The sequence below is a fragment of the Gasterosteus aculeatus genome, chromosome 7 (assembly GCF_964276395.1).
Source record: "Gasterosteus aculeatus chromosome 7, fGasAcu3.hap1.1, whole genome shotgun sequence".
Lineage (NCBI taxonomy): Eukaryota > Metazoa > Chordata > Actinopteri > Perciformes > Gasterosteidae > Gasterosteus > Gasterosteus aculeatus.
Genome location: NC_135694.1, coordinates 16,309,856 through 16,334,665, shown reverse-complemented (window position 1 = coordinate 16,334,665; position 24,810 = coordinate 16,309,856). Strand labels below are relative to the sequence as shown.

The 24,810-nt window shown below is 44.2% G+C and overlaps 1 protein-coding gene across 3 annotated transcripts in view; it reads left to right on the top strand.

The window, feature by feature from the left end:
* arhgap32b (Rho GTPase activating protein 32b) overlaps nt 1–24,810 on the top strand; it is a 79,720-nt gene that overhangs the window by 19,440 nt on the left and 35,470 nt on the right. For all 3 annotated transcript variants that reach the window (XM_040180162.2, XM_040180161.2, XM_040180160.2), the window contains exons 2-5: nt 4,078–4,312; nt 14,605–14,710; nt 17,160–17,254; nt 17,480–17,564. In XM_040180162.2, coding sequence (XP_040036096.2) covers nt 4,218–4,312; nt 14,605–14,710; nt 17,160–17,254; nt 17,480–17,564 — 381 coding nt within the window. In that variant the 5' untranslated portion in view covers nt 4,078–4,217. The remainder of the gene's footprint in view (nt 1–4,077; nt 4,313–14,604; nt 14,711–17,159; nt 17,255–17,479; nt 17,565–24,810) is intronic.

The window sequence follows — 24,810 nt, the reverse complement described above, 5'->3', positions numbered from 1 at the left end:
CCGCCCCCGCGTCATCGGCTCTTGACTCCTCTCTTGGGCACAAGCTCTGTTGGTGCGTCTCTCGTTGTTCCTGCGGCATCCGTCTTTTCTGTGTTTACATGTAGCCACGATGGGTTGGGTACTGACAACCGGTACCAATATGGGACTGGTTTCTATACGACCGGTACCTACCGGCTCCTGAGCCAATCGAGACAAACAAGGAGCATCAATCCAACATAAATGCTTTTCAATATATGTTACGTATCTTGCACAATGCATTCCAATGCATTATCCAATGAACTAATACAGCGGTTCCCAAACTCAAGAATGCCGCGGCCCAATTTGAAATCAGAAAATCTTTCGTGGCCCACCCAAACCTTTAATCACAACTCTGATCAAAACATAATGATTAAATGACCTTGTAACGCATGGGTTTGTGGGGGTCCCGGAATAATGAGGATGCGGCTGAGGGTTTTAGTGAACAGTCTTTATTTGATCGGTTTTACAAGCACAACCGGCCCCAGCCTCCTCGCCCAGCTCTCTCGCTGTCGCCGGATCTCTCCTACTTAAAGGCTGAACGAACACACACACACTGATTAATATCAGCTGAGGCTGATTATGCCTCGTTATGCACCGGTCCCTGAACCACTCCCCTCTGCAGCCGAGCCAAACCACGCCCGCCACCACAGACCTTTAAGAAGTTCGTCTCCGCGAGGTATTTGCTCCCTTGCGAAACGTGAACTTCGTTGCTCGCGAGGAGAATCTCTGCTCGCGCTCGAAGGAGTTTTCTACGCGCTCGCTGTTGTTCTTTTTGACAGTAAGGTGGAGACGGTGCTTTCAGGGTCCGATCGATGCTGCGAGGTGCGTCCGCTCCCGCTGCCCCCCTTGCCATCCACGCCTTGAATCTTCGGCTGCTTTTAGAATAACTTATTTTCCCCGTTAAGATGGTTCAGCTACTGTAAAGAAAAGGGCGCCGTCTCTCGCTCTTTAATCTCATTATGTCATCAGCTTTGTTTCTCCGACGCGCCCTGAAACAAGCTCCATATCTCACGCGCTTGAGCGCCGCTCAGCATCTCGCCGTCGTAGACCGAGCTTTGGAATGTTTGGCAATGCGCCTTGAGCGCCGTGTACAACCAGTATGGATCAACTGATTAACCAATTGATCCATATATATAAGGCGCTCTGGATTATAAAGGCACTGTCGTTTTTTTGAGAAAATTAAAGCCTTTTAAGTGCGCCTTGGAGTGCGGAAAATGCAGTATATTTACTTTAATACTACAAGAGGGCGCCCCTTTTGTTGAACAACGACAGGCGGACAAGCGCAGCCGTTTCGAGCGAGAGCCCTATTGTTTTATTAATCTGTCTGTTTAAATTGTTTGTGCTTCATCAACTAATGTTTCACATAACTAATGTGCCGCATCATACATTTTTTATATTCATTTTAAACTTTTAAAAATTTAAAATTTAAAAAACTTTATTTATTGTAAATGACCTCTCGCGGCCCACCTGCAGTACCTTCGTGGCCCACAAGGGGGACACTTTGGGAATCGCTGAACTAATAGATACACTTCAAGCTCTTATAGAGGGGAAACACTAAGTGAACTGTAAACAGTTCTTATATTGTTCATATTTTGAGGTTAAAAAGTTCAAAGCTATAGTTCGAAGCCAAATGTTTTATTTATTTATATTTACAGTATTGTTGGAATAGTTGATATTGTTCAATTTGAAGAAAAAAAATTGCCTTGGCATTAAAAAAACTAAAAAAAATTGTTTCAATCGTTGTTTTGTGCTTTAAAGAAAAAGTATCGGTGTTTGTTGTGTTAAGTGTTTAAAGTTATTACCATGACCTGATATACTCTCAACCGTGATTTCAATACACGTAAGACAAGTAGCTCCGAACCGCTGCGCCCTCGGCGATGAGCGGTGAAAATTATATTACGCTGCCTGCTGAAGTCGTTATGGCTGTGCACCGATATGACAGTGTGTGAAAAATGCATGCTGTATGAAATATTGAAACCGGTATAGCGCACAGCCCTGCGGTGTAGCATGACAGTACACACAGCAGATTGTATTGGTTCTGTGACTGCGCTAAGTGTGAACTGATCATGTTTTAATGACACTGACTCACCAAGGGTGAGGATCGGCGTGCTGGCAAGAGAAGGGGGCACATTCGGTGCACGTCTGCATTCGGACTGCTGGTAATGGGAGCAGGAATTAAGGAAGGTCACTAACCCTTTTCACACACCATCTGCTGTTTGGGTCGTGTGACATGTCTCATTCTGAAACAGCTCGTTTGTCAGTGATGAGGATGACAATAACCCACTGCATAAGTATGTAGTTGCATTTTTTTTTTTACATCGTAGCTGCAGTGTGGTAAACTGTAGGAGGTCACGTGATCCCGGTGTGGGTTTCATGTTGCAGGGTTCTGTGAGCGTCTCTCCCAGAGGGTTTGCCATGAGATGCAATTAGCAGGGAAAGAAGATAGAAGAAACAAAACCCAACTGAAACGTATGGAAATACACAGACCGAGTGGGGTATAAACCAATGTTTTATGGTATTGTATAGGCACTGCTCATATGTGCACCTGATAGTTATTTTTAGTTTTTGGATTAAAAAGTGAACCAGCCTTGATTGTTATTGTTAACGTTTAGTGGCTTTTTCCCTGTGCATTCAATTTAATGTCTGCTGAGCCCACGGAGGCTACAGCTATCGCCATCCTCTTTGATGTCTACAGTTACTATGGTTACATCTATTGCAGTGCTATTGTAAAAGGCTGTGTATGCGGACTGTAAGTCTGTATACCCCCTGAACACAGTATCCATGTGGACGGACTGTATGGTACTGCAGCTCACTGCCATCCCACACGGCATCCCAGTCTCTTAAGTACCCATTTAGTGTTTAGATCTTGATAAAATTGCTTTATGCTTACCCCTTTATAGATATGGCCGTGCGGCTTGTAAGTTTTCGTGGCTGGCTTTTTGCTGCTGCTTGTCAAATATTTGAGTCATTGTTTGTGATTTTGTAGATTAGTCTATTAATTACTTTTAGTTTAGTTTATACATAAGGTGACAGAATTACAAGGTGCTCATGAGTAGGGCTGTGCAATAATTCAACGGATCATTTATTGTCATTCAACAAAATTAGAATGTGATTCAATCATATGGAAATAAGGAACACAGCATTATATAATAGCAACATTTATTAAATCATCCTTTTCACAAACGGCCTACATTGTTTTTTTTTTACTTTTAGAGCTGCTTTTGCTTTGTCTTCAGCAGATTACTATAAAAATTCAGATTTATTTTGGATAAAAACGTGGCTATGCTACGGGCCTCAATGAACTTACAATTGCCATGTGATACTTTCCTATGTTTACCATTTCCTGGCTCAAACTTGTGATAAGACTCGTTTTGGGATTCTTAAAAGAACAGCTTTGTCACCGTCCTGATGAGAATGAAGGCCCTCTACCGTGTCTTGATTTCTAATCTCCTCGAGGCCCAGGCACCGTCCTCTCTCAAGGTTGGCCATTTTACGGCTTTTCTGCTGCGTCAGGTATTTGTGGGAAGCTTTGCCCCGCATGCCTGGCATATACAAGCTCACTTTCTCTTTTTATGCACACTGCATTGACTATAGTAGGGGAGATGCGTATCACCCGGCCCGCGGCACACGCTTCTATCTGAAAAGCCCTCGCTTAAAGTCAGAGGGGTGGAGCTCATGTCCTCGCTGTGTGACTTGAGCTGTGTGAAGTGAAACAATCGGCCCACAAATTCAAAACTGCAGTCCACAAACCAATGACTACGTCCACTTCTTATGTGCATGTTGAACACACGTGAAGCTTCTATATGACGTTTTTCAAAATACACATGATTGAAAAATGAAAAGTATCCGGGCCGACTGCTCACACACCTTGTATGCCAGGATCTCCGAGTGTTCACTCATGCACAATGAAATCCTGCTTTGCAAAGCCCCACTATTATGACTTATTTGATCGAAGGACTACACACACAATTAATGATTATTTTTTTGTCTTCCTCCCTGTCCTCTCCTTCTCCCATGACAACCCCCGCCACCCCTTTTCTTCACCTCTTTCTACCACAGTCCTTCCTCCCCTCTCGGTGTTCCCCACTTGAGAGTCTCATTCGTATTTCACCCTCTCGATCTACCTTTCACATCCCCTCCCTCCCTCCCTCCCTCTCTCCGCTCCTCTGGCAGGCTGCTCATTGCAGTGAGTCAGTATCATGGAGGCAGGCAGCGGGGCTGCCGCAGCGGTGGGGAGTGCAGCGCTAGGACTGCTGGGAGCCACAGCCACGTCCGGCCATGACATCTTGGACAGGTAAGAGCGAGGGACGGGGCGGACACGCCCTCGGGGGGACAGACGGGCCCCTCCTCCGTCACAGTGAGGCGAGGAGGATGAGTGTCTGTCTGTGGAGAGAAGAACCACACCTGAGGTTGTAGTTTTGGTGAGCATGCTAGTTTGTTTATAGTCAGAATAGAGGGGGGAGTTTGGAGAGAGAGTGTGTGTATTTGTTTGTGTCTGTGTGTGTGTGTTTGTGTATCCTATTTTAAATTGTGTGCGTTTTCCTCTGTGTCATTACTGGCGCCGTATGAGAGGCAAACACTCGGTTTCTGGCAGTTGGAGAATCTGGTTTGGTTTCCTTCATGCCTCAAGGAGAAATGACACCGGAGTATGTGCATGAGGAGGGAGGGAGGGATGAAGGGGGTGCAGGGGATTATTATCTATGGAGTGCGGTAGCTCAGCTGACGTGTAGAGTTTGCATCGTCACCACCCTACCCTCTACTTAACCCCACCCCACCACCCCCATCTGCCTTTAACGACTGCGCCGACCGCCACCACCGGCCGTCACCTCCGGAAAACCCTTTCAGATTTCCTATATCTGACGGTTGAGCCAGTCATCTCCATGAACCCCCGCCTCTACCGAGGGGCCAAATGGATCAGCCTCCAGCCAGTTACGTCACCGATACAGCTGTACACCCACACACCCGTGCACCCGTGTCATTACAAACACACACACACACTCAGCATTCACACACACCTGCACCCGCCTCCCAGAGATGTTTTAGGACAAACATTGGAGTCACACATGAAGGCGATATCAATGCACACACAACAGACGGTAATCTTTGCCGTCAGAGTGGGGGGGCTTCGCGGGGGGCTTCGCAGGCTGCTCCAGCTCTCTCACTGAGTGCTGTTTGGAGGGTCTCATCATACTAATCTCCAGACGCATCCCGGGGACCTCCTTTTGACACGTTGTGCAAGCAGAGAGGGAAATTAAGGCTGTGACTCATTTAATCATTTCCTTACTATTCTTGTTAGTCACCGCTCACATCGTGACTGCACCAGGCTGCTCTGAGACACAGAAAGAAGCATCCAGCGATACATCTGTTCCCATGCCACTGAACCAGCGAGCCAATTGCTTCCCTCCCCAACGTCACCGCTAAGGCAGCATGGTGTGGGTTTGTTTCCACTGAGTGTGCATCGCTGGCTACACGTGTGTGTGTGAGGGTGCATCTGTGTGTTTCTTCTTTTGATTTGGTTTGGTTTGGTTAATGGGAGGGGGGATTATTATCATGAGTTCAGGCTGCTCACCCCCCACCCTCCCTCCCCCACCTCTCCTCCCAGGCCAGAACTGGGTCTAAATCCTGCACCGGCGTTTCCATGGCAGCAGCAGCTTAGCATACATTAGACAGCGGTCCAACATTACTACTTGGTGCGAGTGAAGAGTAAAAAAAGGAGGGAGATGAAGAGGAGAAGGGGAAAGAGATGTTCCTTTTGTACTAAATTAATTCCCCATGATGTCACAGTATATGGGAGGGGGCCCCTGCGATTGCTCAGTCTGTTGACCAGTCCAGCGGATTATTCCTTTTAGCAGGGACGACAGGGAGGGTGGTTGTCCACGGCTTGTCCACTATTAAAGTGGTCCTGTGAGTCCTGGGACAGAGGTCGATCAGACGATCTGCAGCCAGGACTGGGGGAAGGGGAGCAGCGTCAGGGACACCGGACACCTCTTCGCCCAGGAGATGATTCAAGGAAAGAGAATAAAAATGCTGTCAAACTGTATTTTGTTGGATTATTATTATTATTCAGCCACACAGATGAGCGGACGAAAGAGCAGGGAATGCTGCTCATGGTGTAGCATTCTCTTTGCTTGTGCAGGCAGCTGATGTAGTGGTGCCGTGTTTCATATTGAGAGCCTTGATATTGCATTAACCAATTCTCATACATGTAGAGGCTGGAAGAGTCCTTTTTTGCTTTGGAAGGTTCCTAACTGAGGAAAAAGACCCAGATGTAGTTTAAGTGTCCACCATGAGAAGAGCTGTTTGAATTCTCTAAATGTTAAGCAACGTAGCTTCAACGCTTCCTACTTAGCTACTTCTTTACGAAAGGAAAGGAGATAATTCCATCCCACAATTCCCTGCGGCGGAGTTGGAGTGGGATTCCCTAGAATCGGCGTTTGAATTTTCCTCACGGATTCTTCTAACCATCTTGACCCTGGGACGTTCTTTACCTGTGTATCAATTCGTCGGCTGCATCCTTGTAGCCTTCAGCCGCCTTCGCGATAGACCTGAACTGGGACCTCCAACAACCGCATATGCTGAACCAAGCGGTCTCTGAAATGGGGCGGTCTGGCCCACGGGGGGTGGGGGGGACTTCCTGCTTGCGTCCTCAGCCTATTCCTCCGCCGCTCTTGTTGCCTAGCAACACGCAGGGCTTGACAGTAAAAGCCTTAAAACAACCCGAAAATGTTGAAATACAGATAGTGATAATGTAATAACGCGAGCTGGCTGAGCTATTTGTTATGTGTGTTGGTATGTTGATGTTCATGTGAAGCAGTACATGGACCCAGGGGGGGTCGGGTGAGGAGGACAGTCAGGGGCTGTTTGGGCAGGTTGATGGAGGGGGGGCAGCAGGACCAAGTTAACGTTTTAACCAAGAGCAATTTGTCCTCACGTCTTGTGTATTTAACAATTCAACATCGGTTATCAATGTCACATAAACCTAAGCATTTTATAAACTAAGATGTGATGCTATATATTATAACATTTCTAGCTATAGATATTTCAGTGAATTCTATTCCTTAACTTTAAAAGTGAACTCTTACTGCCGGCTCACCTGCCTTCGTCCTGAATAAATTAAATCTTTGTCGGCCTGCATTGCATGATGGGAAATGCTGGGCCGCATAGGATAGATGTGTCCTCCAAATCGTCTCCTGGAGGGCTGCGTCACACGACTACGTCCGGAGGAGCCGACGAAGTGGGACAGCTGAGTCGCAGCCGAAGTATCGAATGCAGCCAACAATTTGAGACCTCGTCTATCTGACCAGAGAGTGATTCTGTCTCTGTGTTCAGGCGGCAGCAGTGTCTTAAATCTTGCAATGAAAAATATTTTTGTATGGAAGTTCAGGAGAAAATGACTCCACTTTAAACATTGCCTCCATCCAACATGGCTGTGGCCAAATCGCCAAACTTATGGCTTCAAAACGGCGATTTATGTTGTTATTCGAGATGCTGTAAGCTTTGCTTTCATAGCTGGACCGAGTGCATGTTAGTGGACGTGGGCGAGCTTTTGGCTCTGCATCATCGTATCGTGTCAATTACAGCCGATAATGCCTTCACAGACAGCCGTTGCGTGATTTGTTGATGTCGTTAGCATCATTCCAATCTCGCACATAATGCAAACATCGTGTTGTCTTGATAATGTGATGAACAAGGATTTAATCAGTATGTGTGCAGCTCAATGTATTCTCCAAAGTAAATGTCCTTACATTTATATAACCCAGGTTCTTTATATGTTACATTTGTTCAACGGAGACCAATTGGGTTGCTCTTCCATGTTCTGTTTAAACCACCAACATTGGGACTATCGGCACGCAGGAGGGTTTATAGAGACATTAAGTTTGGCATGGCTTTAAGTGGAGCACCATAATACACCAGATCACACTGCGTGGACCATATAAGATGATGCAAGTTAAGCTACTAGAGTGTGTATCTGGATGGGAGAACCCAATGGAAGCACAAAGAGACAGACAGTAGACATCTGCGCCACACAAGGGACAGAAGAAGGGCCTCAGTTGGACGGGAGCTAAACTATTGGCCGACTGGAGAGTGGACGCGATCCAGTTCAGCATACGGTTGGAATCCTGCACGCTGCCTGCTGATGGCTTTCTCCTCAAAAGGCTTCTGTCCGTGTTCATTGCTGCCTGTTGCTTCCCACGGCTTCTCCTTCTTAGTGAAAATTTAACTTTAGCCCAGAGTCTCTGTTACTTACTCAGGACAGGCTACAATGAAGTCAGCATGAGGTTTAATGAGCCAAACCTGAAAGTTTCAGACTTCACTGGGTTGTGATTTCCAGATTTTGTGAACTATTGAGATTATTTTGTATACATGATAGCTATTCTTGTACACAAGACGACCACAAACCCCTGTTCCGGACTGATACAATTCCATAACCGGTGCTTGTTGTTGAGGGTCTCCCAAAATATCAACTTGAAAAATTGATTTTGTAGTTTAGTGTTAAGACAAAACTACTAATGTAAACTCATACTGGCTAATGTCCCCATTGTTCTGAGCTTTGGTGGAGAGTCCTGCGATCTACAACACATCAAATCAATACGGCATTTCGTAGGGTGGAGCATCTCCATCTAACGGTATCTAAAATAATGCTGTCCTTATTTCTAAATACCCATGAATGCCGTAATAATAATGTAATAGAGCCTCAGCCAGGTTTGACTTAAGAGGTGTTGCTCCACTTCCTCCACTCCCCGATTTTTGGTATCTGACAAAGGCTGTATGTTGTGGGAGTGGACGTTATCGTTGTGACGTCACCTATTGCCTTTTATGCCGTTTTTTATTTTTACCAATAAATAAAGAGTTAGCAGATTTGTAATGCTGAAGAGTACGGTAGAGACTCTGTATTCGGCACCAGCAGCAACCTGTCAATCAAAGCAGTCCCGCACTTCAGCCTACTCTGTCCCATTCCCTGATTTACTCAATGAACATAGTGCTGTATTGAAGAAGAAGAAGAAGAAGAAGAAGAAGAAGAAGATTTGAGACTAGAGTTCGAGACCATAATCTCATGTTTACAATGTTTACTGAGGGAATAAATCACAGCACACGTTTTAAGACATTTTGGTGTTGGCTTCACTCCGCAGAACTGGAGGTTGCTGACTCATCTCTCACCGAGTGACTGTCGAGACTCATCACGCAGTGGTTTGCGTATTTCTGCTGCATTCCTGCTGCTTTGCATGTTCTGGTCAACACTATGGAACCCCCTCTTAACAAAGCGCCTGTATACCTCCAGCCACTCTTCTGTAGAAATTAATATTACATTTTTTAGAAGATTTTAGCTGCCTAACTGTCGACTCTTACCTGTTACCAGTGTAACCTTTCGTTCATCGCCATCACATGAAGTAGCACCCATATCACCCATGAACCAATGAAATTGCTTGTTTTGAGCTGCCAATTTTATAATGTACGTAACTTGATAATATTCAAATGGAATTCAAAAATTCAAATCTAATAATGGTGGCTGTGAAGATTTATTGGTGGCTTTAGCATAAGCGAACGCTATCTTCCCTTAGGTGTTGATGGGATAAGAACATTGGCATCATGTGTTTTAACGCGCCGACTCTTCATTTCTTACAGACGTGAGGTGATAGTTGAGATTGTTTATGAAAAAAGTAACAGGTGAGCAGCAGTAACACAGCCAACTTATGTGGAAAACATCACATTCCTAACTCAGAATTGAGCTTTAATTCGGCTATATACATACGACTAATATAGTAAATTTACTGGTGACAGCTGTCACTGTAGCTGAAGAGAACTGGTTGCAGCACAATTGTGCAAGTTTAATTAAAATAATATTGGTTAATCCTTCCAAAAATGTTCTGCATTTCATGCCTTTTGTATTGATTTGAATTGTTGTATGGTGGTTAGCTCTGTTACGATACAGCAAAAGACCCTGAATGGGTTCAAACCCCCACGACCACTGAGGCCTTTTGAAAGGCAGGTTAGGTTAATTGTTGAGTCTAAATTTCCTGTAGGTGTTAGAATGTGAGAGTGAATAGTTGTGTCTCTATGTCAGTCCAGCATGTACCCGTTCGCCCCATGCCAGCTCCAGCCGCCCTCGTGGGAAAGGCGGCGTATAAAATGGAATGGAATTGTTGTACAGCTCGGCCAGACAAACAAATTGTTAGTAACATATCATTTTCAATATTTTCTACTGGTTTTGCATCATAGCGTCACACTAGTTAGTCCGGTGAGGAAATTTTAAATTGAAGACTAGGTCTTAAATATATTCTATGTAGTCTTAAAGGACTTAAAAAGTCTTCAATTTAAGTCTTTAAAACTATTGACTAACCTAAAATTCCTTAGCTTCAGCAGGCATAAGCTCTTGAATGTAACATGCACAATAAAATGAGTTTACTGGTCATTCGTATGACGTCGGATGGCTTGGCCTATATTTGTTTGTGCTCCTGTTGGTATAATTCCAAAAGAAATGAAAATATATATTTTTTATTTTATCCTGTTGATTTTATATGAAGCTCTGCTTTTCCATTCTGTAATAACTCCTGGCTGATTGGGCGAGTCAAACAGTTTTTCATGCTGACCATTGTACCACAGTAATTAAACCATCCAATGGAAAAAAAACAAACCAGGGCAACTCTTCCGAGACCGACATCTGAAAGACAAATACCGCTATATATAAAAAACTTGGCTTAACTGATTCATAACATGGAATTCATTTTCACAAACATTTGCTTCAATATCCAAAACCGCACATTCAAAGAGCAAGGTGGTTGTTCTGTAGTTATAAGCCATTGACTTAAGTGAACCACACCATTTCATTCACGCGTTGCATATCTCTTTCATCAGACCGGTGCCATATTATTCTTTGGTGTATTATTGGCAGTTCCAAAAGTGGCACGTATCCATGTATCCATCCAAACTGTTGCCTGGGTTTGGCTGGTGTCATTCCTTCCTTGCATCCCAAATAGATTTGTGCTGTTGATTAGGTTTCAATGTCAACTGTCAGTTCCCAGTAAAAGCTTCACACTTGACTGTGTATGATCTCATTCGCTTTCAGCTGCCACTGCAGACTCATTCTCTGTCTGCGGCTGTCAGATCAATGCTCTGACGCCAAAAGCAAACATCCTACAAAAGCATCATCAACCTGAGCAATGATTAAAAGGACTTAGGAAGCTGTAAAAGGTGTGTGGACTGTCGAGGGGGGAGGTCTTGGGAGTTGCCCGTCTAGTCTATACATAGACAGCAACAGAAGGATGATAATTGTGCCCCCTGGGCTCACCTAGAGGGGGGCGGGCTCATCAAACCTACCTACCTACCCACCTGAGCCCCTTGCTACCATCCTATTCATATCCCGTGAGCACACCTCCAGGGCTCCGACAGGGTCCTTCCTTCCAATACATCACGCAGTATCGGCCAAATATTCACCAACGAGGGCAGATTGGCACCACACTGCTACAACTAGGGCCACAAATGCTCAATGGCAACCCAGATTTGGCAGAAGGTGGTGTGTCAGGGCCCGTGGAGACGACGCGAGGGAGCCGTTTCATCCGTAGGCCATTTAGGTGGTCCTGGCATTTGTCCAGGATGTCTCCTGAGTGCCTGAAAGCTCCCGTCCAACTGAAGGTAGACCCAAACGGCGCTGGAGGGATCATATATCTCATTTGGCCACCGTGTGTACACCGGCTTTAGCAGAGCGTAGAAGCTGGAGGCATAGAAGAACCGGCTATTCAGGCTCCGCCCAAAGAGAAAAAGATAATGCTTTGCATTTTCCTTTTTGAGGGTGATTAAGTTAAGCTTTTCGTTGAACTGTTCCCCAGAGCATCTTGTAGCTTGTCATGTGACGGTTGAGTGGCAGCTTTCAAGCCAGCATTTCGACCCCCTTTAAAACCTTCTCTTTTTTTTCTTTTGTGAGTGAAAAATCTTTTGCTTAACCGTCTGCAGCAACGGCGATGACACATGAGCACATAAAACCCTCAAGGTTTTGGTTGAAGGTTTTTGTCGAGTCAGACATTCAGTGGCGTGGCGGCCTAATAGCAGAGACACAAGAGTGGTTGCTGAGAATAAATAAAGTGGAGAGTTTCTTGGCTTTCATTTTGTCAGCAAATTGAGTTAAGAGTTCCTTTTATTTTTCCAAAATTGAGATGTTGGAACCGTTTGTGGAAATTGTCAGTATTGAAACAGTTGTTTTAAATTGAAGATTCTCTGTTTTGTTTCTCTCAGCGTTGGAGAGAGAAGCATTGGACAGCAGGCCAGGAGCTCAGGAAGTCTTTGTCTATGGAGCCAAATCCAGGCCAAACGTTTTGATCATTTGAAAAACAAATGTTTTGTTGTATTTTTCAATGTTCAAGACCAAAACTTCACATTTGTTTTTCAAATGATCAAAACCATATTTGTCCTCAGTCTCCCCCAGTCTCTCGTCTTGTATAGATTTGTGGAAGGAGAGTGCGTAAGGCGAAAAGCAAGCAGTGTTTCAAGCAGGTGCTAGAAGCAGCAATTCCTTTCTCCTCACAGGCATCCGCACCCAACAATGCAGGGAATTCACCGCACTTCTGAAAGGAGAAGGTGCTCGTTGGCAAGTGCAGTGGGTCGGCCTTTATCCCGGCCTCACACTGTCTCATTACTTCTCAAGCCTCTGCTGGTTAGAGCTTAAAGCATGTCATCAGGGTCGTTGTGCGATGTCATTGAGTAAAAAGTTATGTCCTATCACTCAAGACAGTTCTACGTTGCTAAGCACTGAACAAAGTCTGTTCCCATTTTGTTGCTATCGATGCTTTTCAGTTTCAGTGAAGCATAAAAAACATTTTGCGATATTTCACATTGTCGTTATAGGCAGATTGAAAATTCCCACCGAGCTGGTGGTGGAAACAGACCTCCGGTTCAGAGGGAACCACAAAACACTGGTTAGATGTTATGAAGGCTAACCACAAAATGTTTCCAGTTGGCTCCATTTATTAACCCTTTTAAATCAATTTGTAAGTCAGTCTGTCTTTTAAATATGCCTCTTGAAGGCTTGCCGGTTCACAGCCAAAGATGCTAACAGCATCTACAATGGCAAAGGTACTGACAGAACTAACAGTGTTATCTGTCTTTACATAGATCATTTAATTTTAATGCTTTAATAGCTCCTAGTTGTCCCTCAGGTTAACTGTCTGCACTGTGGCTGCTATTGGCCCTCTTAGCACACGTAGCTGGTAGCAATCAGCAATTGCAATGTTGAGAGCCATCTGGAAGCACTTCATATGCTCTGAATTAGATGTTGAGCATCTTTTCCCATTCACTGCCATTCTCCAAGTGCTTCCCTGCATCCACTGGTAACTGGTCGTCATTGTCAGTGATGCCACAAGGAGAACTACACTGCCCGAAGGGGCTGAAACGTGCAGCAAGATAGCAGTTTATTGAAAGCCCAAAAAACATTTCATGAAGCTCTAACATATCACCCTTTGGTTGATTCCAAATGCTAAAGATTAATTCAATAGTGGGTGAGTGTAGGGAATGGATGCAGGGCAGAAAAGTAGTACAGGAGTAGAAAATGCCAATATGGATTCAATGTTAGTCTGAATCATAATAATGCAGATGATAGTGAAAACTAGTTCACTAACTTTTTCAAGCCAATGTGGATTTATGTAATATTTATGAATTTGCATCTCCCAGTAGTTTCTTAGCGCTCTCATGTTTTCTTCCTGACCTCCTGTCCAGTCATTTTCAAAACGGTGACTGTCTGCTCCATTTCTAAAGGATCTTTTTCAGCATCACTTGCTTTAACAAGGTCCATTGGGAGTGTGTGTGTGTGTGTGTGTGTGTGTGTGTGTGTGTGTGTGTGTGTGTGTGTGTGTGTGTGTGTATACACCCTGTGTGTGTCCGTTCGGTGCTTTGTTCAGGATTTGGTGCAGTGGGCAGAACTACAATATTATGTCTTTTACCTTTTAATTGGCTTTGGGTTTACAATTGTGTTTACTGTTCTCCTTTAAGGCTTTTTTTGCAAAACATGTAGTGTCTTTGTTTTACAATCTCTAATAATAATAACAACCGTGTTTTATCATTTCCCTCCAATTGTCCTCTTGCACTAATTGTATTCATACTTTCTAAGTGGTTCTTTGAAGGCCTAATGCTAATTCAATTTAACCATTGTCAGATATGTTAAATGTTCTGTCCAGTTCCATTTCCTTCTATTGGGGTTTCTGCATGGTGACCACATCGTGTTCGTCCCAAAAAACTGTACTTCTTCCCTAGCATGCCGAACCTGAACTTGAACCTCAAAGAGGTAGCCATACCTTCCCTCATCTCGTGTGCGCACGTGTCTATGTGTGTCCATCAGGACAGAACTGCCGTGCGCAGCAAATCCTACGCACATAATTGTAGGGTAAACACTGACTTTTGCGACATCTGTCCATCTAAGACGAGTCGATGAAGAACATTCATCTTTAACTACTTTGATAAGCAATCATTACTTAAATCGATTGTCAAACAAGCAATTTGAAAACATTACATGGCGTCATGGAAATTGTTGTGGTTGTCATTTTAGCGTTTTAACGGACTGATCAGTGAAATAGCACCTGGATTTGTGTGTTTTTTCTGCAGGGGCCTGAGGCCTGGACGCCACCTGGAGGACGACGATATCGTGCCTGAACTGGCTAACATCCATCCTAGAGAGAGACCTGACTGGGAGGAGACCATCAGTGCCATGGTGAGAGACACTCACACACATTCTCTCTTTTGCATATAAACATTTGCACATGTGATACTGTTTTGAATACATACGTTGGAGTGGGAAACCGTTTTTTCCTTCAATGTCCTGCTCTTGTCTCGACTCAACTAAAGCTCATACGTGTGAACTTGATAATTAGTATGGATTTCTTGGCTGATAATAATTTTCATTTTCTAAGAAGAAATTCTTTTTAGAGAGAACAATTCTTATTTGTAGTGTATTTGTATTCTTGCGGTTTGGCTCCAGCCGCAAGATAGAAAGGTTCTCAGCACCGCACAGAGACGGAGTACAAGGCCGGCAGGACAAAAGTCTGTTGAATGTCTGATTGGATTGACACGGACATTCTGCATTCCCCCGTACAGCTCCTGTGTGATGTCATCAGGAGGTCAGGGCTGACTGCTTTTTGCTTCCTACCACCTTCTTATTGCTGTGTTAATGCTTTCCCTCTCCTGCGTACTCCCGTGTCTTCTGTCGATTTCAGCCCGTCCCTCTGAAGGCCGGATTCCATTCACCGTCATTCACAATTTCCTCCCTTACCATCTTTGGTTCGGGTCTCGCTCCTTCAGCATCAACAGCACGTTGACAAAAAAATGAGGCCGTCTCCATGGTAACATGCCGAGCCACCCGCGGTTGGCTGTGTGTGTGAGAATCTCGCCAGGCTAATTAATATTGATCACAAGAGGCGGGGCTTTTGATACCCTTACTCTGCCATTCATTGTTCAATATTTGATTCGAGCGGTAGCTGCTTCCAGTATTCATGTGTCCTGATCGGAGGAGACGATGAGAAGCCTGAGCAACTTAGTGTAAGCTGTCACACCGACGCCCTGCTGCCCCGTGTGGGTTGGACTTGCTCCGTGCGGGCTGCAGAGCGGCGCATTAAAGGGAGAAATCCTGCGACGGCGGGATAAAGGGAACACTGGAAACGTTTTCAGTGGTCCTAGATTTGCTATGACAGAGGGGAACAGGGATAAGAAGGAATGAGTTCAAAGCTTTCACATTGATTTCAAACATCTGAGTCACGCATTCGAGGAATATGCCCATGGCTGTTTTATGGTCACACACGCGTGCGCACACTTACACGTTTTACTGGTAGGTATGCATGAAAGTAGCTCAGCCTGAATATTTCACATAGTGGCAGCCTGAGCTTTCATATATTATGGCTGTGTTACTTCCATCAACATTGATTTAGCTGGTTATTGTTTTCAGTAACGGAACTGGTAAAAATACTGGGAGATGTGTGGTGCGTTCGCTGTGCTCCACCGGCTCTCTTTGCCTCTTTTAGTCTCAATGGAGATCATTAAATGTTGAAATATTCTCCCAACGATTCACCATCTTTGTTCAAGCCTCCTTCAGGAACAAACTAAAATGGCCTTAATGACCTACGTCAAATCCACTTAAATTACACGCTGGAATCAGAGAATATTTTGCATCTCTAATAGATCGATTATCAAAATAGTTATTTTTCTTATGATGGACTAACCAGTCAACTGTACTCTGGATGTGCAGTTAAAGTGACGCCCGTGTCTAACCAGCCGCCCACACCAGGGCAGACGCCTCTGACAGCTTGGTACCGCTAACACGTTGCATGGACGACCTTGTCTGCATTCCACCTTCACTGTCACTGACCGTCTGGCACAGCTCTGCTCCAGCTTGTTTCCCTTTGACATTACCCATCGTCACATTCTCTGACCTCACTTGGCCAGTGACTTTCTGGTACTTTTGTCCCACGGAGGCATTTTACTTTCAATCAGACTCTCATAGAACTGTGTTGTAAATCAATCTTACAACCATCTTACTACCTTGTCGTACCTGGTTTCTCTCCCAGGTGTGCTCCAATAACCTGGTTACTGAAAAACAAATCTGCCACCCGCTATAAAACCGAGTTCCCGGCCTTCCGTGAATGTTCCGTTGACCACAGCCAGCTAAGAACCTGCGTTGTCTCTCAACTCTAAACAACCATCTTCGCATAGAACAGGAAGTATTGGCCCTACGTTGGTCGAAATAATTCCTTCTGATTTGGTTCACCAAAAGTCTAGCCACACCTCTGTGACCGGACTAGCGCTGGAGAAGAATAAGGCCCAATTCCAATCTCTCTCCTTACACGAGGGTTGAGTTTGTGAGGCTCTCTGGACATTTCAAGCCCTAATAAACCCCGTCGGCTTCTGGCATTGGTTATTGATAAACCGTAGAAACTGGTCCACATGGAAGGTAAAACATGATCCCGATGGTCAAAGTAGGTTTAATATGACCGACCGTCCAGCAGTCTGCCCACGTCAGAAACACCTAAAAGGAAGTGAAGTACAATGGATTTCATGTGAAACGTCTAAAGATACAAGTAAACAATTGACACAGCTGTACAGGATGAGTACTTTGATCTCATTGAATCTTTTTGTCTTGAATTCAAGTAATCAATCTCATCTTGTTTTAGGCGAGGAGTGCAGAGATCCCTGAGCTGAGGGCGGAGCATCTCATGCGCTCGTGCAGCAGCAGCACGGCCAGCATGAAGGTCAAGAACGTCAAGAAGTGAGCTGACACACACACACACACACGATGCCGCCTGTCTCCTCCGCCTTTATGCATCGTTCTCAACTGGCGGTTTATCGCCTCTATTTCTGTGTCTTCCTCCACTGTTTCTCTGTTTGCACTGCACCCTCCTTCTAATGTTAGTCATACACACACTTGTGAGGCGTTATGATGAGCAGAGGATGGAGTGCCAACTAAACTGGTGTCTATGTGTCATGTTTGCAGACTTTGCTTCACTAAGGGCCACTTCCCGAAACTGGCAGAGTGCGCTCACTTCCACTACGAGAACGTGGACTTCGGTTCCATTCAGGTAAAAGCATTGATGGTATTTCTGAAAATGTTACGTCACCAGATGAATAGAAGGTGTCGTCACTCGTGTGATGAGTGGAATGATAGGTCCCGATGCGTTTACTTCACCGGTTTTAACATTTGGGTGTAAGCTGTGTGAAATAAATGACAGCGTCGTGGATGTCAATCATGGGTTGGTGAGTTTTGATCCGTCTTCAAAGACGTATGCCCTCTCCAGTTATTACCCTTCAGTGCTGGAGGGGGGGAGAAATGGGAAAGATGATTCTCATAAAGACAGAAGAATGACTCTCATGCCTCTTCCAATTGACGCCAAGCAGACTTTATCCTTTTTGCCGTGGATATCTTGTCATGGTTGACGATTTGCATGCGTTTGATATCTTCTTGGATGCCCAATGGGCTCTCCAGCATGACCTCATTCATTCCAGCTCCACAATCATTTAACTGAGGGTTACTGTGTGAAGGGTTGGTTCCTCATAGGCATAAGTACTACGTGTCAAACGCGTCAAATAAAATTAGCCGATGTCGCCTCTTTGGATTCATGTCAAAGTATACAGACACCGTTGAAAACATTACAGAGGTACAGTGTAAAATGTAGATATGAAACCAAAACATATCAAATAAAAGCAATAGTACAGGAGGCATGATGATGACTGGTAAGAAATACAAATGCAGTATATGGTGATAGAGTGCTGCAGGGATGATGTGTATTCAGAGAGAAGTTAGCATCCCACTGGTTCCTTCGTAATGTTGCACAACGTATCAATACTAAAAAAGTACATCAGTACCCGTATGTTAAAAACAATACCATTTAGCATATTTTGGGTATCGATACTTCATTAAAATAGCGTGCGAGAACTAACTGCTCCGCTCCCTGTCATGCAGCCTGCACACACTGCCGAAAAAGTAGATAAAAACAAGCCCAAAGAGTATCTAATTTGATACAAATGATTCTTATGTGGTTTTATGTACTGTATGCGTTTATGTAACATATATGTGTGTATATACAGGTATGTGTAAGTGACCATGTAGAGTTTGAATATGCGTGTGCAAATCTGTGTGTGGGCGGATCAGTATGTATTATTCACAATGAGAAATTTAATTAATTGAAGCAGTGACACATGGAAGCACAAAAAATAAACTTTCTGAACAGCGCGGAATGGAGAGGTTTTCCTGATGTTCTTTGCATCGGCGACACTGGATAAAAATGTACAGTCTACGAGACAGCCAATGATCGGCAGCGGCATGTGTTGTAAACAAATAATCCTTGTCGGCAGAATCGATGGCGCTCGTATAGAAAGTCATCGTGATGTCTCCCCCCATAAACGCCCTTTTTTTCCGGGGAGTAGATACCTTATCCACCTAACTTAAGTTACTCTGCGGTGGAGGAGGTTTAAGTTTTTGGATGTGTTGCTATGGTGATTTTTGGTTTGAATTAATGATGTCATATGGCACATCTGTGGGTACCACTCCCTGCGTGGGAGAGAGAAAAATATTCATTCATTCAATATTAGTAGATCAAGTTTGCGTTTCAAACCGATGGTGTGATGGTCAACGTGTGCAATACTTGAGGTGTTGGAGTGCTCCTTAAATGTTTTCAGAGTTACATTTGCGTTTGCAACAAGGGTGTAAAGATGCAATGGAGTACTGGTGTGAAACCAGCTTAAGCCTTTAAAGTTCACAGCTTTGTAATCGCATCATAAGGGTTACCACCTCTCTCCCTCAGACAGCTTTGTCATAGTGTTGAGACACCAGCAGGGGTCAGCGCACTGCTACATTTATTCCAACCCACTGCAGGGAGCCGGAGAGGCTTCTCTTATTCACTTGAGCTCGGGGGTTATTTGTTGATGTAACTCAGGTTACACTGCAGAAGTCCAGCTCCTCATTCACCGCATGCATAATTGTGTGTGTGTGTGAAGTGTGTGCTCTTGTCTGTGGTTTCTCATAACTCATTTTGTTTCAGTATTCAGCAGCATGAACAGAAACCCCCGGTGAAAGACTCTCGTCTTTGTTCTACACTTGTTCCCCGTGTTGAACAATATACTTACTGTATAATCCAGCCTCAGGCAAATATTTTTCAGATTCACATAGTTCACAAATGTATTCTTTTCATTTGGCCAAAACATGTTAAACCTTTTAAAGAACTTTTTGAGGAATGAAACCATTGCTTTCAGAGTTTCCATAAGTTCTGGCCGTTCCCCCTATAGACCATGTGTGGTGCTGCCACCTGTCATCTGTTATCGCTGCAGTAGTTATCGGCAGTATCGTGTCTCTTAGGTTCACCTGGTTCAGAAATGTGTTTTTAGCTCAAACTCCATCAGTAGTTGTCCCAGTTTGTTCACGTTGGCATTCGGCCTTGTGCTCGGACGGATTTTTGATTTCCAGAATATAAAGCTTTGCCAAAGGAGAGTTTGGGTCAGCCAAGGTTTTGTTGTGGAAAGATGTCATAGTCGGACAAGGCTAATGAGCAGGCTGCCTGCATTCAGGGCAGCACTTGCTTGGCATGTTTTCTCCCACTATGATACTGGTAATTTAGGCTCTACTGGCCATTGCTTTTGGTTATTCTTAGAGTTTGGCCCATTCTTCCATGTGCTTTAGAGGCATATTTATTTTGTTATCTGTCTGCTTCATGAGCTCTGATACTGTTTGCAGACCCACAAAACCAAAAACGGTACAGCCATGTTTTCCCAGTTTGTCCCAGTCTGGGAGCCAACGAACCAGATAATGAAGAGGTACATCATTGTCATTTCAGTCACTTTTTCATATGCAACCAGGACTGCTCAAACCTGATTGGACAATTAAACTTGAACCAAAACCAGAACTTGCAAGTATACTTTTCTTTATGAACCAATACCTGCTAAACTATTCCCGTCAGTCTCAGCTGCTTAGTGACAGGTACACGTTGGCGTGCTGAAATGGGGAGCGTTGTCACTGTTGGTATGTTAGCATCCTTCTTCATCACTTCTGTTCCTGACTACAGGCTCCAAGCGGCAGACTCTCGTAACATTAACACTTAACAGTAAGTAGGTCGTCCAACTCAGTATGCAGTGCATTACAATTTTGTGTGTGAATAAATATGTTCAGTAGGTTACCACAATGCATTATGTCTCTTCAGGCAAAGATTTGGAGCCACGTTTAAAGCTTTTTATATATCAATTGATATTTATGATTTTAGATTCCCAACATTTGGTCAGTTCATAAGAACACCAGGCTATTTTTCATTGGCCTGATGGGATGTACTCGAATCTATTTCAGTTTGTGTGGGAGTCTCCGGGTAATAACATAGTTAATGGTTCATAAGTTGTGTGCATGCTTGTGCCTTACAGCTGGGCTATAACTTACTGCCTACTTACTTGCTTTACATTAGAGACGCACTCAGCCTAACCTTGGGCCCTGGTGTTTCCATATTAGGTTTATAATCTGTCAGGTTTTGGGGACTCTGGCATGAAAGCTATATAATGACCAAAGCTGACGGGCCTGTAGTTTCCGTTCTTTACCTCCTGCACCGTCGATAGACTCTCAAGAGCAGTTGTTCAATCAGACTGCCAGCGCGGTGTAAAATCATTAAGGTCATCTTTGTGCCTGTGGGAGACGGCGAGCTGCTGGTCATCTTAAAACGCTCTCATTCTCAGACCTCATGCAGGCCTTCAGATGCAATGTCTTCTCTTCATAGAGTTTTGGGACAGTACCTTGCATTCGTTTTTACTTTTAACTTAATGGACGACTGCAGTGATGAGCCTGCAGGCTAAAAACGGAAAAGGACACAGACGTTAATCGAAAAGGCTTAGGACAGGAGTGCTTAGTGCCACTGAGAAAGACACACACAGTTACACTGTGACAGGATTCATCCGCAGATGAATGTTTCTTACCCTGAATTATTTGATTTTCAGTCATTTTTTTAGATTCCGTCACTCACAGTTGAGTACCTATGATCAAAATGAGAGACTCCTACATGCTTTGTAAGTAAGAAAACCTGCTAAATCTGCAGTGTATCAAATACTTGTTCTCCCCACTGTACCTCTCTGCATGTCGTGGTTGATAATAAAAAATGAAATTTCGTACGGTACAAATCAAGTATGCATCCCAAAGTGTTTTAGCAAAAATACAACACAACCCGAATTTAGCATTTCAATGCCCCCGTTAAAGTTAACCCAAATTAAAACCAGATAAGAATTCTATGCCATGACACACTTTAAAAACTCCTAGCTGGAGCTGTTTTTGTTTTTAGTTTTGTTAAGTTCATAAAACTGTGTTGGGCTGCATGTTTCATCAATGCCGTTGTTGTTTGTTTGCTGGAGCCGTCCCTGCGTTATATAAAATATAACACAGGGGTATTTATGATATCACGGAACAATGGCACAGCCATTAGAACGGAGGGGAACTGGTTGACCCTGTCCACAAGCTGCTTTATATCGAGTTGTGTTGAAAGAAGATGGCTATTTGCCCCGACTAGCATGTGCATATAATAAAGTAGATCTCCTGCCTTCCTCCTCTGAGCTGTTTGTGTTTTTCAGAATACATTTCATCTCCTGTCATCATACAGGCAGTCTTTCTGTCCGTGGCTTCTGCTCCACCACTTGACGTCTCTGTTGAACGGCCTCCGGCTCCCCCTCTTTTCCACTCCCCCCCCCCCCTCCCAGCACTACAGACCAGTGGCTACATGAGCCATGAACTGTGTTGACTCCAACATGGTGTACTGCTCCCCCATGTGGTTTATCTAAAACACAGCATTTTGTCCCGTCTCGTCGCACACACACACGGTGCACCGAGGTTCGAGTTCTTACACACGCTTTACTATTAAAGGAACCGGTAGTGTCAAAAAACTGTGGCACATTTTCCAAGTAGTTTAGTGTACAATGGTCGGACATGCCTGAAGTTATCTTGAGGTTGTTAAAAGGAAACCCACTCAACAATACTCTTTGGTTCAAGTTGCTTCGGTCAGATGTTTGAGCTCCACTGTGCTGACCGCTGTTCGTCTTCACATCCATCTGCTGAAGGAGGAACGTTTGTCTGCGCTCACCTAAGGTGTAGTGCAACGGGAATGGGCGATATGAAGAAAAGGATCTCGCTTGGGGTCTGATGTCTCTGTGACTGCTGTGGTACAGTTGTAGGGTCGACTGTTGGTGCCTTAACAAAATATTTACATCTATTCAGTAATGTGGATATAATGACATGTTATTGTCTGCATACCAAGAAAAGAGAACATATTTCTATATCCAAAATCTCACTAGTCTTGATCTTGCATCCCAATATGAAGATAAAATGGATACACTGAGAACATTCAACTCATTGTTGAACCATGATAAGCTCCAGAACCAAAACCTCTTTGGAAATTCAGAAAATCTGGAACGATGGAAGTCAATTACGCTACGCTACCGTTGGCCCGTCTGCGTTCTAGGGGGCCGGACCTCAGATAAATTCAGATTAGTTACACTAAACGCTTAATGGACAACATGTTTTGCAGTATAATGTTAGTAGTTTTCCGGGCTTCAGCCGTCTCTCTTAACACACAGTTCATGTCTGTGTATGTAGGAAGTAAAAGCAGAGCAAGAAATAAATACAGTAAAATTTAGAAAAATGTTTAGGCAGATATCGTTTAGTGATAGTAGCTTAGTAGTTTAGTAACAGCTGTTAAGGAGTGACCCCTCCTCTTTCTCCTCTCCACAACAGTTGCAACGGCTGTGGTTTTAGTGTGCGGCGGAATAAGAGCAGTAGGCTGCATAAATGATGCCGTGCGATGCAGATCAACAACCCGCTGCTGTGTCTCAGCTGCTTCCACCTTCAGACTATGACATGACGGTAACCGTCTGCAGGGGGGGGCTCTCATCCTATCCTCCATCCATCCATACCTCCCCTGCCTGCATCCACCCTAATATGCTCCCGCTGTGCACTCCCTTCACTCAGAGACAGAGCCAGGAGGTGGGCTGCCCCTTATAGGCACAGGGTCAGCTGACGGTCCAGTGAATAAACCTGGTCAATGTTGGATCAGTTGTGTCTGTAGAATAGTTCGGGATCACATCACGTTTAACTGGACAAAGCAAACTGCGCTTCAAAATGTGATGTGAAAACCGCCCTCTGTCACATATTCAGAGGATGATGTAACCGTTGGACTCATTCTGCCCTTGTTAGAAGAAACAAAAGGCCAGCCGGAGCAGTACACACATACACACACGCACACAACCTCTCTGTGTCTCTCATGGCTGTTATAGGAGGACATCACGAAAGGGTTGAAAATGTGATTGTCCTCAAAGCCAGAATGCACATGTAATGTTCCGAAATCCACTCAAGGGTGGAGCTCCATCTCAATTAGTCACAGCACTGTTAGCGTGTTCCAGCAATAATTATATTCATATGTGACACTTTACTATATGAGACAACGCGGCTGCAGTTTGATCTAAAGATTGACTAATTGAAACCAGTAGATTGAGATTAATGGGCTGTAAGATTAGCCTACGATTATGCTGTGTGAATTTCAATCTCAAATTACACGGGAGCATTTACGAAAAGTGATGCATAATAAAGCAGAATGTTGGGTACAATTTCTGACATGATTTGATAGATTTTTGACAACTCGTTTTTATGTTTCGGTTTGTATAAAGGACAATGACTATCTATCTAATGACTTTCTCCAGTCGTATGGGCTGCGTATGAGTTTTGACCGGAGGGTCGATGCATTCATTTGAATGTGGGTGATGCATTCAGGAGCGCTACCGTAACCCCGCCACAGGGTTTGTTATAGAGAACCATCTGAGAAGCTGTTTGGAAAAGGAAAGGCACTTTCAACCATCAGTGCTGTCTGTGCTCTTGCTTGCTGAGCTCGAACTCCGAATTTGACAAAGCCTGAGGAAATTCTGTCTAGCGTCATGTTCAGTCTAATGTATACTCACTAAATTCAGCCGTGTGCACAACTTCAAACCCACTGGTTTGATGTGCCTCGCAGACTGGCTTTACTGGAATCTAAAGTGGGCTTTTCATTTATTTATGTATTTCAATGCCAAAAAAACATCACTTGCTCTTATATGCAAGAGATATTTATGCTTATTTAAAAAAATGTGTCTTTCGGCATGAATAGATTCCCAAAACTCCACTTATTTCTGGATGCCCCATATACTCTTGTTTGCAGCTCCTCTGGAGGAATTTATATACTCTTTTCCACCTTCACAATTGACCATCTGCCTCTCTCTCTGCTACCTGGCCTCCGGTGGGGCGGGAAGGCAGATGCTTGGGACAGTCGACTATTTCAAACTGCT